This window comes from Bactrocera neohumeralis, chromosome 3 (assembly GCF_024586455.1).
Source record: "Bactrocera neohumeralis isolate Rockhampton chromosome 3, APGP_CSIRO_Bneo_wtdbg2-racon-allhic-juicebox.fasta_v2, whole genome shotgun sequence".
In the NCBI taxonomy this organism is placed as follows: domain Eukaryota; kingdom Metazoa; phylum Arthropoda; class Insecta; order Diptera; family Tephritidae; genus Bactrocera; species Bactrocera neohumeralis.
In genome coordinates this window covers 68710857-68729935 of record NC_065920.1, presented here as the reverse complement: position 1 = coordinate 68729935, position 19079 = coordinate 68710857, and the positions used below count along the sequence as shown (strand labels likewise).

The following is a 19079-nucleotide window of genomic DNA, read 5'->3' as shown; positions in this document are numbered from 1 at the left end:
GTGAGTTTTCCTCTTGTGCTGCGCGTAGTAAGGTGGAAATTTGTATTCATTTTATTTTATTTTTTCATAGACAAATGCTGCGCGAACTGATACCCTCCGATATTATGAAGATGCAAAGCACCAGCGAATGGAAGCGCGCCATTGTAGCTTCATACAATCAGGATGGTGGCATGAGCTCGGAGGATGCCAAAGTGGCATTTTTAAAGATCGTTTACAGGTGTGTATTGCAGAGAAGAGATCATATGATTTAGGCGTATGATCACATCATAGTGATATGTGAAAATGTTAAATAAGAAATGAACCTGTGTGATAGGTAATATGATGTGGCAACCCTTTCAAATGATTTATTTTATAATAACATCGAATATTTTTGCCACTAAAACAATAATGGCAACAATCGAGGCGATATAATGTGCTAAGGGCCTGATGTGATGTGATTTTATTAGAATTTTATAGCACGTTGTCTTATTGCTTTCGGATAAGAGATGGTCTCATCATGGGACCTACATTACTATATGATCTGATAGTAAAATACAACTGCTGTAGAGATGTGACATAAATGAGTGATGAGTGAGAGATTATATCGGGGGGATGATGTTCATATCACATCATTGATATTCGCTAGTTAACAGACATTATAGATTTTATCGTTGTAAAATCGTATTGAATTGCAGTGTGAGCTTGGCGTCGATATGATGTGATATTGGGACGTGATATTTTTTAGAGTGATTATTTTGTTCTTTTTTTATATTATAGAATACAAATGTTATAATAAACTAGTGAGAAGAACTATAATATTATGATGTGATGTGACATCACATGATGCAAAAAAAAAATTAAATTGTTAAATGCTTCGTATAAACGATGTTTAAAGGAAATTGCTATTTGCATATGATATGAAGTGATGTCAAACGTTGAATATTTTATGAATGAATTGATATAATTAATGAAAACAACTATAATGTTATGATGTGATGAGAGCTAGATCGATGTCACATCACATGATGTCAAAAAATGGTTTAAATTGTTAAAAGCTTCGTATAAACGATGTTACAAGGAAATAGTAATAACGAACAAAAAAAAATCCACATACAAGTGATTCATAGGTCTGTTGATGTGATGTGATTTAGTCATATAAATGTATGCTGTAACTTTTTATTTTAATTTCTTTTGCTATATCGTCAAGATAAATACACTAATGGAAAAAACCGTGATGTGATGTGAACTTCATCGATGTGATGTGACATCACACGGTGACAAAAAATATTTTAAGTTGTAAAAGATATAAATAATAGGATGTGAATATAATAAAATGCTCATGTCATCATAAATCATAATATGATGTGATGTTACATGATGTAGAAAATATTATAAATGAACTAATTATGTATATAAAACGCAATCAGTATACACATTATTGATAGATCTGTATATGAGATGTGATTTATTTAGGTGATGTGATACAAAAAATTTATGATGTAAAATTTTTTTTTTTTTAATACTTATTTTTCTCATAATTTTCACCATTTCTATAGATGGCCCACATTCGGCTCCGCCTTCTTCGAGGTCAAACAAACGACTGAGCCGAATTACCCGGAAATGTTGCTCATTGCAATCAACAAGCATGGCGTCAGTCTTATACATCCAGTCACCAAGGTAGTATATACATTTTTCACTAGAAGTATACATTTTTTTTAATAATTTTTTTTTAATTTTCTTACTATTTTAGGACATTTTAATCACACATCCATTTACGCGCATTTCCAATTGGTCCTCCGGCAACACCTACTTCCATATGACCATCGGCAATTTGGTGCGTGGCTCCAAGTTGCTATGTGAGACATCGTTGGGCTACAAAATGGATGATTTATTGACATCATATATATCACTTATGTTAACGAATATGAACAAAAATCGCACTATACGAGCAAATTAATTATAAGCAATATTAAGTTATTAACTAGCATTTAGTGAAAAATGGTGAAAAATTATGAAAAAATAAAGAAGTTAAATTATAAATTTCTTAGAAAAAAATGGCTACTGTAGTAAATATCGAAAAGAAGTTTAGCTGTATTTAATAGCTGGATACCATTTGAAACAATTTTGAATGTATGAAATAGCAATTTGTTAGTATTTACGTTTAAGTTGATATGCGCATGCGCAGCTTACTACACATGTACTGTTTGTTTTGAAATATAGTAATTAATATTTGAAATTTTTATTTATAATTTTTGCTGATAAAAATCCGATGTTTAATTTTTTTAATATTTTCTTTTTAATTTTTATAATTAAAACTCTTTTAATTACATTATTTTTTTTTATTTTTTTATAATTAAAAGTTCTTTTTTAATTTTTTTTTACTTTTTTAAATATTTTTTTATTTAACTATTTTTATATTAATTTTTTAATTATGTAATTGTTTCTAATTTTTACACATATTTTTATAATTTGAATTTTTTCTGACTTACTATTCATTAAAAAATATATATTTATTAAATTGTAATGCTAAAAGACACACAATAATTAGTTCTAGAATTATATTATTTATAAAAAAATTGTTTAGCCAGATACTAAAACACACATATGCATATATTCGTAAGTATATACTTACTAGTATATGTATATCTAAATCTATAACTGCGCATTTAATTTTATGCAAGAAGAAGAAAGAAAAATCCAAAGTTCACTTAACTACAACAACTTAAAGGCAAATTATTGAAAATATTTACATATTACCGAAAATAATATGTGCCCAAATGCAGAACTCACTTTGAAATGCAATAAAATTATGTAATATTACCAATATATGTAGCTCTGTAATAAATTTCCGAATTATATATATGCTTATATATTATTAAAAAAAAAATAAATATTTTAACAATATTTAAGCGAGAAGCGCGTGAAAGCTATGCATACAAATGAAAATTGTACTGAACTTTCTTTTTCTTTTTTGTGTATGTGGAAATGTACTTAAATGTGTATATTTTTTATTGAATAAATGATGCAAAATTATTGGAAAATGTAAAGCGGGATCTTTTATACTTTAAAAAAAACCGTTTTTTGGTGTTGTAAAAGAATTTGTGCTAAAAAAAATTTTGGGAAATTTTGTTGAGAGGGGCAATCCTTAGATGAATATAAATAGAAGGTTGAGCCAAAAAAAATCCAATAACGAGTTTATGAGTTCAAATAAAACTGTGGTATATACAGATAATATGAGCTTATTTTGTATGAAAGACTTAGCCAACATAATTATATTGGCTTATCATAAGCTATATACCAGGTGTTATTGGTGCTACAGGCCATTGTCGATGCTGATAAAAAGTTTATTGACATTTATTGTGGGGAACCCGAATCATATCATCACTGTAGAGTTTTAAAAGGGTCAACAAGGGTCGTTATGAAATCAATTAATTTTGCTATTTTTTATTCATAACATACTGCTTTTTTCTTCAAAATATCGTTCTCTAGCGCTTTTCCAATAACGGGGATATGGAGTAGCATTTGCTGCGTTCGGCTCTTGTGTATACACTTCAGTTCGTGTGCACATGCTACGATTTAGTGCAGACCGGCACTGTCTAGAAGACCTTGGCATATTGTCGAGTATTGCTTCAAAATCAGTTGACTCTTTAAAAAAATGATTCACTGTTTAAAAATAATGAAAAAGCGAATTCAATAAAGAAAAATTAAATTTGAACTAACCACTTGATTCAATCAATGCTTCTTGAGGATCAGTTCCAATGTTTATGGTGTGGTTGTTGGACACTAAGCAACCTTTGCCAAAAATTTCGTCCATTTCCGACATGTATGGTCTGTGTAACTATGTATTGGCTACAAAGCACTTCGCCAATCTATAAGACCGAACAGGGGAATTCCATTTCAATGGCGTCACAAAGGACTACATGATTTGTCGTTGTTTGATACGCCTTGAAAAGCGTTCGCATTTTTGCTATAAGCGCAGCCGCATTCACCGTTGTATCCTGTGGAAACAAATGTTTATAAATATTTACACATTCGCCTGAAAATATTCTTATCGTAAATTCTTGAAATATGATGTCCTCCAAGACGTTTTTATAGGCGAACTTTTTCTTGCGCGCATGCAGGAACTCATCCTTCCTCTCGTTGTAGCACTTCAGGAATATTGTCCAAACTTTTCTTTAGCTGTAGATAAACAAAATAAATAATTATTTAGTTTGTGAAAAGTCTGTTTACAAATTTAAAAATTCAAATTTACCTTTTCTCCATGTCAAATATTCCGTCGCAATAAATTGAATATCAGCTGATTGCTATTGCCCGCGTTGCCAACATAATTCATATTTAAGCGAAAATGTGAAATAAGCTAAATGCGTTTTATTTGTCCATGATTTAGCTATTAGCTTAGCCGTGTTTTAGACTAATATATGTATACTGCTCCGTTGTGTTCCCTGATGTCCGCCAAGCATTTGACAAAGTTTGGCATCTAGGCCTACTATTCAAATTAAGGGAAAAACCATCAATGCCTTATGATTTGCTGCACAATCGGACGTTCTACGTTAGTTGCCGTAATGCTGAGTCGGATTTGAGACCTGTTCATGCTGGCGTGCCCCAAGGCAGTGTACTCGCCCCTGTGCTCTACATTCTTTATACTGCAGACCTTCCAGTGGTCAACTCTGACTCCACAATGAAGGCAACGTATTCTGATGATACTGCACTGCTAGCACCAAGTGGCAACCCTCATATTGCTTACAGAAAATTGCAGATGCAATTGAATGCTCTAGAACCGTGGCTCCCCAAATGGATATTGATGGTGTGACTTTGGAAGTAAAAGTTGACATATTTAGGCCAGAATGAATTATGTTCATAGCAACGTTATTACTGAAAACTTCGACCATTTATAACAACAAAAACTACTTCAAATTATCTACAAAACATCTTGTCTCCATAATCCATGTCTAGGAATGTGTATTATGACGCCTAGCAGTTGCCAAATATCAAGCGGATTAAACGTAAGTGATCCAAGAAATTTAGATTCTCCAGTAGTCGATCCTTTTTAAGAGTTATGTTATCAAACTCAACCCGAAATTATTTTTTAATCTTCTGTTGCAAAGATTTCCCCTGCGATGCAATTTTTTACAGAACCATTAACAGCTTTATTTTCATGACAGAAGTTTGAGAAAAAGGGAAAGAGGTTGTCCTTTCTCTCGATAGTCAGTTTTATTAAACCAGGAGGAACATGAATTTTTATGGAGCAAAAGCCAATATAATAAAATTTTATACTTAAAAAGATTTGGCGAAAGTTTTATGTTGCTTCAATAACAACAGAAAAAAGTATAGGTCGTGAAAGGTTATCAACAGAAGACTTCAGTATTGAAATTGGGTCTCTTAAATGTGGCTTTTGCCGCAAATTTTCTATGTACAAGTATACAAACTCTGAAGTTGGAAGATACCTATATCTGGTAAAGTCTAGTAAAGACATCGCTTCATGTTCTCTTGGGAAGTACCAAGAGAATCCGACGTTTTCGAGCCAAATTTTGTTCAGCGATGAGAGCCATTGCTGGCTCAATGAGTATATAAACAAGGAAAATTGCCTTATTTGGAACGAAGAGCAACTTGAAGAGGTTCAAAAGCTACAATTTCAACCCGGGAAAAAACGGTCTAATGAGCCGGTGAAATCTTCAGTTCATATTTCTTCAAAAATAATGTAGGTGAGAACGTAACCGTCAATGGTGACACAATACATCACGCATATCATTCGCCAGTTATCAGTCGAAATGCTGTAAAAAACATCAAAAATTTAACTCAACAGTTGAACCATCTGAGACGTAGCCGCAGACAACATTTGAAAGAGAAAATTTCCAAAAAATAAATGCCAAAGAATGTTCTTTCGAATGATAATAAACATTGGCAATTAAATTTAAAGTTTCCATGGTTTTTCTTTATAAAAGTAGGGAACTTCGAAATGGATCACCCTTTACAAAGTATAATTTGAAAAGTGTACCCTGTTTTATTCTGCGCACAAACAATTAAAAGTAGACTCTGTTTTGTATTGTGATTACAACTAACTAAAACTCTTTAAAGATTATAGAAGGCAGCTAGAGGTCAAACACCTTTCATATAATCATTTTTCAACGTTACACTCCGAAGATCTTAGCAAAGCTCTTCGCAAACCGTGATTTTAAAATTGCATGCAGCACACATACACAACAACAAGCAAATCCATAAAGATATAAAGCGAATCAAAAATGCCATCTGATTGGCTGAGCGCCACGAAGTGCCGACCAATCACATGCAGCTGCATTGTATGGCAACTCACACACACACTTTTCTAAGCAAGTGGAGCACAACAATGGAGTTTGGGGAATATGGCGCCACTTTGAAGCGCAGCCATGCATGTTAGCAAATACATATAACAATATCTGTAGGTATACATATGTATATGTGTATTTGTCGACATGTTAGACTTAAATGTAGACGTTTGTATCCTATTATTAATGATCATAGCCTCAGAAAGGAATTAGCAATACCTATATATATTACAAATAGCTTTCAACGATTAGTCATCACAAACAGGTCTGTGATTAAACCCGGAGAAAACGGTTCACAAAAAATACAAATATAATTAAAAATGTTATTATACTCTCGCAACAAAGTTGCTAAGGAGAGTATTATAGTTTTGTTCACATAACGGTTGTTTGTAAGTCCTAAAACTAAAAGAGTCAGATATAGGGTTATATATACCAAAGTGATCAGGGTGACGAGTAGAGTTGAAATCCGGATGTCTGTCTGTCCGTCCGTCCGTCTGTCCGTCCGTGCAAGCTGTAACTTAAGTAAAAATTGAGGTATCGTGATGAAACTCGGTACACGTATTTATTGGCTCCATAAGAAGGTTAAGTTCGAAGATGGGCAAAATCGGCCCACTGCCACGCCCACAAAATGGCGAAAACCGAAAACCTATAAAGTGTCATAAATAAAGATATTAAAGTTAAATTTGGTACAAAGGATCGCATTAGGGAGGGCATATTTGGACGTAATTTTTTTGGAAAAGTGGGCGTGGCCCCGCCCCCTACTAAGTTTTTTGTACATATCTCGGAAACTACTATAGCTATGTCAACCAAACTCTATAGAGTCGTTTCCTTCAGTCATTTCCATATACAGTTCAAAAATGAAAGAAATCGGATAATAACCACGCCCACCTCCCATACAAAGGTTATGTTGAAAATCACTAAAAGTGCGTTAACCGACTAACAAAAAACGTCAGAAACACAAAATTTTACGGAAGAAATGGCAGAAGGAAGCTGCACCCATGCTTTTTTTAAATTGAAAATGGGCGTGGCATCGCCCACTTATGGACCAAAAACCATATCTCAGGAACTACTCAACCGATTTCAATGAAATTCGGTATATAATATTTTCTTAACACCCTGATGACATGCACGAAATATGGGTGAAGTCGGTTCACAACCACGCCTTCTTCCAATATAACGCTATTTTGAATTCCATCTGATGCCTTCTCTGTCTAATATATACATTAGGAACCAATGATGATAGCGGAATAAAACTTTACACAAATACGATGTTTGAAAAATATGTAAATGACGGATAATGAAATCTCGATTATCACTTTATCAAGCGAGAGTATAAAATGTTCGGTGACACCCGAACTTAGCCCTTCCTTACTTGTTTTTATTTATTTTCTTTGTATATTTGAAAAGTTTTTACCTTTTAGGAATACATAGGCCTGACAATCGTATTCACTATCTGATCAAATTTGATTGAAAAAAAGATTATATTTTCACGTATTTTAATACAAATCATTATTATCGTCTTCAAAATACGCTACTGAGCCAAAATAATCGTCCTAACACTTAATCCAATTTTTCATACACTTATTTTGGATACTAGTCTAGCTTTGACAAGCTTCATAAGAGATGTTGAGATCCTCAGCTATCTCGCTGATAGTTGAGTAACGCCAGTGGCGGATGCGGAGTGATTAAATGGAGGACACTCCACCCCCCAAGGGCTAAATGGCTTATTAATAATTTTACTACTCTGAGAAAATATAAAGTAACAAGAAAAGCAACGATACTCCTCTCAGCCATGTGCTAATTTAAATTTATTTTTGGGATTTTTTGCCTATGTGATATTCTATCTCTAACTCATTCACTTAGCGTGATTCTTCGTTCGATTTGGCAAAGGCATCAAATTTGATAGATATGCTGCTTGTAACGTTCCGAATTCGAAGACAAAAAGCTTAGGCACATTTTCGATTCATTTATTCAGCCCCAAAAAAATGGCGGCAGAACTGAAAATTGACGAGGAAAAACCAATAATCTGCGGCTGATAAACAAATTTCTGTGTGAAAACTTGCAAAGAATTCTACAGGGTCTCAGTGTACATTCCTCTGTTGGATACAATCAACGAAGATTTGAAGACGCGCTTTTCTAGAGAAGTATTGGATGGATTTCAACTGAGTTTGCTGCTTCCAGAAAAAGTATGTACTTTGAAAGCCAAAGAAATGGAAAATCTTACAGATAGATCAAAGGTCTTTTGGATAACGACAACGTCATGCGAGGATTGAAGCTCAAAGGTGAACTTGATCACTGTCAGTGCTATTGGGGGGCAGAAGCAAAAGTCAAAAGACAATAAGTTACCGACCACTGCATTAGAAACGTTGAAGAACTGTGATGTAGACCTATACACCATAATTCATAGATTTCTTCGCTTATTTTGCACACTTCCTGTGACGAATACGATATCTGGCTGAGGACGAACATACTTCACTGCCGATCACTCTAGGCCTGGCGTTTCTGCACACGCAACATGACATTGAAGTTACTGCAAAAGAAGTTCTCGAAGGATTCTCAAAACTTAGCCCACACCGTTTTGTTTTGTGAAATTTTTCTATTCAATACACGAACTGACTACGGTATTATACATTGTAATAAAGTATGTTAACCGCACGAAAATAGAAATATGTTATATTTTAAAATTTTTCTCCGATAAAAGCGAAAATGTGAACGAAACGGCTGAAAATGTGAATAGTGTTTATGATTTTGATGTTGAAACAGGCAATCATCCGATGTTTCAACTATGTCGATTCCATTCCGATAATTTTGATGCCAAAGATGCAGCACGCTCTGAAAGGTCCGCTTTCGTCGATATCGATGATAGTAATGGAAATCGTCGAATTCGACGGAGACCGAGGCATGTGAGCATTGTTGCGAGTTCCCTCGATCTAAACATTCCACAAAAAAAAAAAAAAACAATTTAATTAGGCTCGATGCAAAAAGAAACTCGATGTATCGGTGTCACACGAGTTAACCCAAAACCGTGGTGATGAAAAGTGGCTTACTTGCGATAACGGCAAACGAAAACGGTCATAGTCGAGTTGTGGTAGGCGGGAAGAAACGACGGCCCAAACAGAAGTGACGGTCAGAAAAGTTCTGCTATATGGTTAATGAGATTGGCAGTGAATCATCTACTATGACTTCCTCCCCAACTGCCATATTCTTTATTCGGACCTATATTGCTAACAATTGGACAGTCCGAAGGAAGCAATCACCCAGAAGAGGCCTACTTTGGTCATTACAGAGAAGAACTGTTGTCCATAAGAATACCATCAGTACACATACATCGATAGTGACTCGACTGAATTCCCGAGTGCTTAGTTGGGAGATTCATGTAACGGGTTTTTCAATAGGGACAGCAAACGACGATATTTTTCCCGCTCTTTTGAGATTTCCCTTCAGCAAGGTTTGCCATTTCATCACGGAAAGACATATGATCCAACAACGAGTCGAAATTATTAAAATTTACTACCGATATTCGGAGTACGTGACCTTAACTTTAAGAGCGCTACATCCAATTTATGGTCGTCATAATCGTCATATCAGATCAACAGTTGAGCGTCTAGTGGAAAAATTTGAATCCATAGGCATAGTACAAAATGTTTTCATGTCAGTGAGACAAAGAAATGCCAGTAGTGTCGAGAATGTTGCTGCTGCCGCTATCACATCAATTGAGGAAGACCCAAATCAGTCTCTCACACGTCCTTCTCAAGCGTTGGGCATCTCTTTCACGTCGTTGTGGTGAATTTTGAGAAAGCATCTTGACTTACATCCTCACAAGATCAAATTGACGCAAGAAATAAAGCCGCTTGAACACCAGAATCGTCGTATGTTCGTGAAATGGGCTGAGCAACAACTTGGAAATGATCCGGATTTTCATCGAAAAATCATCTTCAGCTATGAGACTCACTTCTGGCTGGATGGCTTCGTCAATAAGCAAAATATGCTTTATTGGTCTTGCAGCAACCCACACGTACTCCAAGAGTCACCATTGCATACCGAAAAAATTACGGCTTGGGACGGTTTATGGCCCCACGGCATCATTGGTTCAGTCAATTGGCCGCCTCGGTCGTGCGACTTGACACGCCGTTAGACTATTTCCTGTGGGCTACGTCAAGTCTATGGTCTATGCCAACAAGCCAGCCACGATTGATGAACTTCGTAAGAATATCGAAGGTGAAATTGCAACAGTATCGGTCGACTCTGGTCAACCTATCGTTGAAAAAATCGATTATGGAAAAATTTACCAGGACCGTCAGATAAGCAGCCATGGCAACGCTAAGGAACTTAACATTCATCATCAAACGGTTTTGAACCATTTAAAAAAGGCTGGCTATAAAAACTAGTTCGATGTTTGGGTACCACATGTATTGTCTGTAAAAAATTAATGGACCGAATTAACATTTGCGATTTATTGCTGAAACGAAATAAAATAGAAGCATTTCTGAAGCGGATGGTAACAGGAGACGAAAAGTGGATCAAATACGACAATAATGTCCGAAAATAATAATGGTCCAAGCGTGGTGAAGCTCAACAAATGGTGGCAAATCGAGGAAGGTTATGCTCAGTGTTTGGTGGGATTGGAAAGGAATCATTCAATATGAGTTGCTCCAGCTTGGTCGAACAATTGCTTTTACATTTTACTATCAACAATTTATGAGATTGAAGCAAGTAATAAAAAAAACGGTCAGAACTTATCAGCAGAAAGGGCTTCATCTTCCATCAGGACAACGCTAGACCACACACATCTTTGATGACTTGGTAAAAATTGGGAGAGCTTGGCTGGGAAGTTTTGATGCATTCACGATATAGCCCTGACCTTGCACCATTGGACTACCATTTGTTTCGGCCAATGCAGAACTCACTTATCTTCTAGAGAAGCCTGTGAAAATTACTTGTCGCAATTTTTCGCCGAGGAACCAGAAAAGTTTTACACTGATGGAATAATATCTCTAGCGGAAAAATTGCAAAACTTGGTCGACCAAAGTGGTACTTATTTGGTTCATGTTCAAATATACAATGCATTACTTTTTACTAGACTTATTATATAATATACTAGATATGTATATTTTTAATGTTTTGTATTTAATTTAAAATTTTCAGGAAAGAAAACATGTTTATAAGGCACACACCCTGTAGTCAGTTGATTGATCGATATGTTCTTTGTTACCAAGAAGGAGACAGTTGCCAAGGGGAACTAAAAAACAAAATCTAGAAAGAATTTATATTCACAAAATAAAATTTCTAAAACTGGAAAGCAGTGAAACAAAAAAAAATAATAAAAAAAAATAAATAACTAAAAAAAATAAGAGTTATTTGCGATTTATATTTATAAATTAATAGTGTTGAAAAATATAAATAATATACGACAAACTGCCTAAACCATGGAGGCTGCTAGTGAGTACATACGCAGTACATAAGAAAATGTCAAATCCCCAAGCTAACCAAACTTCACCACACAGTACCCATTACCAATGAGCTGGAGCAACGCATCTCCGACGCCTTCTGCATCTTCGATCATCACGGCGATAAGCGCATCGACATACGCGAAGTGGGCACCGTCTTGCGCTTTCTGGGCTGCGTGCCCACTGAGCAGGAGATAAATGAAGTAATCGCAGCTACCGAAATGGAGGAATCCGCCGGAGATGTGCATCTCTCCAAATTTATGCCGCATGTGGCGCAATTGTTAGCGGAGCGAAAGTGAGTGGGACAACGGAAAAAAGTAAAAAAAAAAAAATATAATAAACTTTTTACATGCAGAATGGAACCAGCTTCGCCGGAGAAAATTCTCGCCGCCTTTCAAATCTTGGATCCAGAGCAGAAGACCTACATAACCAAGGAGTATATGAGCAAGATGATGATGGAGGAAGGTGAACCCTTCACACAGGAGGAGCTCGATGAAATGCTTGCTGTGGCCATCGATCCCATCACTGGCAATATACCGTATGAGTTTTATATCAATCAGCTGATGGTGAGTAATATTTGCATTTGCACTAAATTCGCACTGAATTTTGCACGCGATTTGTACTCAATGCACTATTTATTTGTATTTGCACTCCTTGCAAAACTCAAGCACGAACCAGCGAACTCGATTTATGAGCTTGCTACAAAATATTGGACTTTAAAACCGAAAGAGATGAAGCGCGGCTCCAAATGGGCCGGCAGTCGAATTAGTGTTAGATAAAGTTTTTTCGTTTGAAATTTATTTAAAAGAATAAATATTTTACTTAGCAAAAATTCTGTAAATATTATAAATATTGTAAAATTATTTAGTAATTATTTAAAAAATAAATATTGTATATTTTCAGGTATATCTATGAATAAAAAAATATTGCAAAATATTGAAGAAAATATTAATAAGAAAAGGAGAAAATTTATCGATTACTGGAAGTCACATATTGTACTTCATACATACACAACACACAAAATAAAAAATAGTTACCAAAAACCATAACCAATAAGTATACTTTCTTGTTGATTTTATTTTTTTTATAACCGTGGTAAGCATCCAAGACTTTTACATTGAGACAAAAAAGGCACACTGTATTTTTCTCAAATTTTGTATTTCGAACCAAATTTCGTATGGAGAATCGTTGTGAATGTTGGAAAAGGCTTACTATGATTAAGTTTTATCAGAAACACAAGTCTACGAAAGGTACAAAGCCTTCAAAGACGGTCGAGAAATCGTTGAAGACATGCCTCGTTCTGGACGAGGTACAAAGCCTTCAAAGACGGTCGAGAGATCGTTGAAGACATGCCTCGTTCTGGACGATCTTCGGCCTCTGCAACTGATGAAAATATTAAAAACGTTAAGGATATTGTGCTTAAAAATCGTCGAGTAAGGGTTAGAGAGATGACAAGATAGCTCGATATCTCAAGCAAGCCCCTTCGAATTAATTTGGTGGATATTTTGAGTATGAAACGCGTTCTTGTTCGACTCGTCCCGATAAAGCTGATTTTTTTTCAAACAGAGTACCATTGTGAGCGAATTTAAAGCCAAAAACGCAATTAATACCATCGATCAACCACCGTATATACTAGATTTGACTCCGTGTGAATTTTTCTTGTTACCCAAACTGAAATTGCTGGATACCCAATATTTTGGACGTATTTAGTGAAAATATTGAAAGTGTGTCTGAAAAGCTGGAAAACAAATACCTTGGAAAAATTTGGAAAATATTTATAGGTAAAGACATCCAAATTGGATCTGAAAACCTACAAGACCTTCGGCGGTTCTAGTAAAGATATCAAAATTGTCACCCAACGCACCCACTGTCATGCTTTATAACTTATGGAAACATACAAGTAATATATGTATATTTCTCCGTGTAAAACTTATTCAAAGAAGTTTCTGTATCGTTTCGTGACCATCGACGATGCATGGAACCACTGGTTTACGCCATGGACCAAGGAACAGACGAAACAGTGGACTTCACCCGCCAAGCCTATTCCAAAGAAGGCGAATACTTTCGGAAGTGTGATGACAACCGCTTTTTGAGGTTCCCAAAGTGTGATCTACTTCAATTACCTAAAGAAGAGCGAAACAGTCAAAGAGTTTTAACATGCTGAATTATTTGGCCAATTCAAAGTCGTATACATAAAAGTATTTAGTGAAGAAAAATGAGATCTTTCACAAAACCAAAGCACCGGCTCACATCTCCACCATCGCCACCAATAAATTGGCTGAATTTACGAACCGCTGTCTCATCTATATAGATTTGGCTCTTTGCGATTTCTTATTGTTACAAAACTTGGGAAAGACAGTTGTGTCCTGGAGAGAGAAAATCGCAATAAAATAAAACAACGGGTCCAATATGGCTGAAGTTTTGACAGCAGTTGTCTACGAAAACTACAAGAAAGTGTATAACCCTTGTGATAGTGGTGCCAACGGTCATTGAAGCTAAATACAAGTCGAATGTCCTAATGTAGGGACTAGATACAGGGAACAAAAAGTTGTCAAGTATCCGTGTGTACGGCTTTTGTGGAATTAATCTTCTTTTGCAACAAATTTACGTTTTCAAAAGTTTTAAATTAAATTTCTTGCAAAGATCGCACCACGTTAAGTTATATGGCTTATCCCTCAACATGCCGGGGAACCACATGTAGACTGTTATATACAGTCCTTTGAAAAGCCGAATGAAAAACGCTGGTAGTTAGATATCAGCGATGGAAAAATCGCCTTGAACTTATCAAAAATCTACTGAGGTGCTCTATTTATATTACCTTTATTTTACCTGGATGTCTGCTGGTATGCTATACGAGGTATTTTTGTCTTGATCTGGCTAAAGTGGGACATTCGAGGGGGCAGTGTTGAGGTGATTCTATATTTTCTTCTTTCAGACAGTTGTAAAATTGTTCCTGTAAAATTGAACATTCCGATCGCTCAGTGTGAAGTTAGAGCTCCAACAACTATTGCAAGGTGAACTTTGCTGAAAATGTAAAGTTCACTAGACTTCTTACGATTTACACTGGACCAGAAGAATCTTGTAATTGCTTTGTTTCTAGTAATTGACCGACGTTTGCTTAGCTGGTCTCGTTCACAAGAACCCAACGGAGTTCCTACCCCTTCTCATGCCACAGTTATTGACACTGAAGTACTTATTCTAGCAAGCTCATCAATCTAGTAGTCCTTACCTGCCAAACTTCTTAGAAGAAGTGGCTGAGAAACGGCATCTAGGGCGTCCTGTTAATCTAAATATTTCATTTTGAAATCAAAATTTCTGAGGATTCCAGAATGCCCAAACTAGCAGTGATCTAAGTACCCAGATGCCTGAGTCTGAGAGAGGCTTTTACGGCAATAAACCTTGCAGCTATGTCCACCGGTGTTATATTGTATGCAGCAAGACATTGAGGTCCATTACATTACACATACCTGTAGAACACTCACCACCTTTTTCGCAAATGTGATGTTTTCCAGTGGCTTTCACCATATAAAAATCCCATAGAACATTATGGGGTACTTTCATTGAGAGTCTTCTCTTCACCAGCACAGGGCAAACCGATGCCTATCTTCATAAAAGTCACACCACATACATATTAGTTGTGTTTTGTGTGTTTTAGATATTCGCTCAGCTGAGATTAGAAGTCTTATTTTATCGAGAACATATCAAGGCAGCTGAAATTTAGGAAACGATGGGTTATGCTGTAAGGTTTCTAATTCTCGAAACTCTTACTTGCAATGTAGAAATAATAACAAAGTGGTCTGTTCTTCTTCTAGAAACTATCGAGAACTGATTATATAGATTTAAATTGGAAGTTGCATGCAAGAATATGTCGGCGGCTCATTAAATTTGTAGAGAGTTAATAGCATAACTGCTCCCCCAAAGAACCAATTAGAATTCCCAAGCAAATATGCAGCGCTCGAAAATAATAATAATAACAAGAAGTTCCCACAATAAACTAGAACTTTTTCTTATAAGACATACTACATAAGACTAGAAGAACAGAAGATATTTTCCACCACCTACAAAAGCAATGCAAGTATATTGCATGACACTGTTTCTTAGCTGAAATTCTAGACTGTCATGAAATTCTAGTTAGAATAGGAAAACTCCTGCGCTGCCAACTAAGAGACTTAACTCACCCTCGCTGGGGAGCAAACACTCATACACACACTTATACATACATATATATATATATAAGTACATATGTAAATGTATGCTATTTTCTTGGCGGTTAATTAACTCAAAAATCTGATAGCTAGTATTTCTTCAAAACATCTTAGAAACTCCACTTTGCTTATTTGCTGCCGCAAACTTTTCACACGCTGCCGGGAAGTGAAGTGAGGAAAAAGGAAGAATAAAAACAAAAAATCACAAATCGCGTGGGAAAATTGCGCAAAAGTTTTATTTTGAAATTTGTTGCGCTTGAGAGCACCGACAGCAACACCACAACTAACAACAACAACTACAACAACAAGGTTTATAGCACCTCAGCGCGGCACCTGTGCGCCAGTAGTCGCCGAGCGCGCGCCTGGCGGACGCTGTGACCGCTGAGACGTGGTGGTGGATGTGTTGGTGAATGTGGTGAATGCGGTGGTGGTTTTGGTGTGCTCTTAGCGTGTGCACGGCAGCAGGGACGCTAAGTCACTGTAAGTATTCTAAGAAAAATGCTAATTTGTCTTTGAGGCATAAGACAAGACGTTGCAGGTGTTGTTGTTGTTCTTCACTGTTGTTGTTGCTTGCCACTGGTGTGATTAAATTATGCCGTGAATGTCGTGATAAGCGCGGAAGGGTCATTTCGTAGCGTCTTAAGCACTTCGTTGCGTTGATTTTTATCACTGCACATGTTGTTTTTGTTGTTGTTACACTGCGATATAGCTGTAATAATTATGGGTGTGTGTTTGTGTGCACTTTTGCTGACGTCTCAGGCATTTTGTTGCACTTCTTCATGGGAAATGCTTCTTCGAGTGCATGAAATAACAAAAATATGCATACAACAACAACAAGAAAAATAAGCACAGAAATCTCCGCTGTTGCTCTGCGGCAAGGGTGAGTGCCGCCACAGTCTTTTGGTTTGAAAGTTTTTGCATCTTATTACGAATTCTTGCGTTTGAAGGTTCAATTGTTGCATGCCACCCAAATCTGCAACACCAACAGCGGCAACTAACTTCAATAGCAAGGGAAGGGTGCATGATTACCTTAATGTTTTTAAGACGGCATTTTTTCTTATTAGTTGCGGTCGGCTTTTGAGAGCGTGGGAACTCTAATTGGAAGCTACACACTTTCAGCCACACACACACACATATATACACAATTATTTTGATAAATATTTATTAAGCTATTTAGGTTTCATTTTTTGCCTCTTATTATTGCGTTTATGTTAATTATGGAGTGGTTATTTGAGCAACCACTGTAAAATCTGATAACTGCTAGTGTGTTTAATACGAAAAATGTCAGAGCAACTTTTTACTTTCATAAAACTGATTAATTTTTTTATTAATTTTTTTCAATTTAAGCTTTATTTTTAGAGCTGATCAAAGGTCGAATGGAATATTATTTCCATCTGTAAGATCATCACTATTTATGAAGGTTCGGAAAAGTACTCTAACTGCACTCAATTTGCTCAACAGTCGGATCTTCGCTTTTAACCAGAACGCACCCGCACGCAGCATTCGCTAAAATCCTTGTAATACATTTGAACCGGACTGATAAAAAAACTACTTTTTACAATTTTATTCCAATTCCCTTTTATTGCCTTCAAGATTGACTTTTTTTACCCAATAAAAGCATGACAGCGCTTAATCCAAATGGCTTTAGGCCACAGTGCTTTCAGCGAGTTTTGCATTTTTTGGCTTTTGCTCATTTTTGGAATGCCATTCGCTAGATTGTTGGAAAATTTTGATCAGCTACGTTGTCAAGCATCTCTGTGGCTCTACTCGACGTAGTTTTCGCAAAAGATCCAAGCCTTTGGGTACGAGTCCAGCATCGACACGCTTCTCATGCAATACTTTAACCAAACTATATAAGGTGTGTTCCAAAGTAAATAGGACTTTTTGAATCTAGCGCCACCTATATGTCGACTAGTGCGTTCGAATCTGCTGTCTTTACCGATTGCCCAGTGAGAATTTCATGACATTTCATGATTGCAAGTGAAGTTATTGCTTTCAAGTGTCAGTATGTTTGTGTTATCGGTGCGAAAATCAGCTTCGAACATAGAGCCAACAAAAAATCGGTTTTAAAATTGGTTATACTTTTACCGAAACGTTTCAATTGATGAAGGCGATGATTGCCTATCCCGTAGCAGAGTGCACAAGTGGTTTCAACGTTTTGGGTGGTCGTGAAAACATAAATGATTATCAACATGTGGGCCAATCGAAATGTGTGATAACCGTAAATTCCATCGAAACTGTACGTGAATTCATCAAAAATCAGCCGAAATCATCATTGAAATTCATGGAAATGGAATTGAACATCTCCAAAACATTGATTTATCGCATTTTGACCGAACATTTGGGCTTACGAAAGGTGTGTGCACGGTTTGTTCCGCACAAATTGACTGACGACCAAAAATTGGCTGATCGGTCGACGCTTGTCACTGATTTTTTGACCAAAAACTCCATTTAACCATTAATCACTCATCCTTCACCTGATATGGCACCATGCGACTTCTTCCTTTTCGGAAAAATGCATTTACTCATGAAAGGAAAGCGTTATGCAGACGTAGAGGCCATTCAAAAGGCTTGCACCGGCATACTGGCGGCCATACCGGCCAACGAGCTAAAACACTCGTGCGACATGCTTTTGGACCGTGCACAAAGCTGTATTGAAGAAGATTCCCAATAAAATAAATTGATTTTGCCAAAAAAGCCATTTGTTCTGTTTTTTCCTAAATCCTGCTTACTTTGGAACGCACCTTGTATGTATCACTCCATATATTGGAATCATAAGTTTCATATATTGTATAGAATGTATCGATACTTGACATAAAAACTATCTGCTTCTACTTTGATGCGTACAAACGCACATTATTCTTATAAAATAGTAAATATTTTATTGTTTCGTTCAATAAATGAAGTTAATTCGATTAGTTTTAATTCCTCAAAGAAACGAACCCCCTCTTTTTATACTCTCGCAACAAAGTTTCTAAGGAGAGTATTATAGTTTTGTTCACATAACGGTTGTTTGTAAGTCCTAAAACTAAAAGAGTCAGATATAGGGTTATATATACCAAAGTGATCAGGGTGACGAGTAGAGTTGAAATCCGGATGTCTGTCCGTCCGTCTGTTCGTCCGTCCATGCAAGCTGTAACTTGAGT

At 36.2% G+C, this 19079-nt stretch overlaps 2 protein-coding genes and 1 long non-coding RNA gene across 4 annotated transcripts in view; 2 read left to right on the top strand and 1 right to left on the bottom strand.

Moving 5' to 3' along the window:
* LOC126752098 (myosin-VIIa) overlaps positions 1-3026 on the top strand; it is a 67206-nt gene extending 64180 nt beyond the window's left edge. The window contains exons 11-13 of the mRNA XM_050462662.1: positions 71-217; positions 1536-1656; positions 1730-3026. Coding sequence (XP_050318619.1) covers positions 71-217; positions 1536-1656; positions 1730-1936 — 475 coding nt within the window. The 3' untranslated portion in view covers positions 1937-3026. The remainder of the gene's footprint in view (positions 1-70; positions 218-1535; positions 1657-1729) is intronic.
* A 93-nt stretch (positions 3027-3119) lies between these two features.
* Positions 3120-3830, bottom strand: LOC126752100 (uncharacterized). Its single transcript, XR_007665958.1, has 3 exons — positions 3700-3830; positions 3439-3642; positions 3120-3363 (listed from the first exon to the last, which is right to left on the bottom strand). It is a non-coding gene; the product is annotated as an uncharacterized LOC126752100 (long non-coding RNA).
* Positions 3831-11417: 7587 nt separating this feature from the next.
* Positions 11418-12777, top strand: LOC126752099 (dynein regulatory complex protein 8). Of its 2 annotated transcripts, none has more exons than XM_050462663.1 (4): positions 11418-11720; positions 11786-12023; positions 12084-12294; positions 12397-12507. In XM_050462663.1, exons 1-4 carry the CDS (start codon positions 11708-11710, stop codon positions 12505-12507), a joined length of 573 nt encoding a protein of 190 aa, XP_050318620.1. In that variant the 5' UTR covers positions 11418-11707. The 2 variants fall into 2 exon arrangements, with proteins under 2 accessions (XP_050318620.1, XP_050318621.1); XM_050462664.1 differs by lacking the exon at positions 12397-12507 and adding an exon at positions 12632-12777 and having other exon boundaries at positions 11432-11720.
* The last annotated feature ends 6302 nt before the right edge of the window (positions 12778-19079 follow it).

Excerpts from the sequence above, each read along its gene's own strand:
- LOC126752099 (XM_050462663.1), top strand. Across the intron at positions 12,024-12,083 it reads CAATTGTTAGCGGAGCGAAA|AATGGAACCAGCTTCGCCGG; the intron begins GTGAGTGGGACA and ends TTTTACATGCAG. Across the intron at positions 12,295-12,396 it reads TTTATATCAATCAGCTGATG|CACGAACCAGCGAACTCGAT; the intron begins GTGAGTAATATT and ends GCAAAACTCAAG.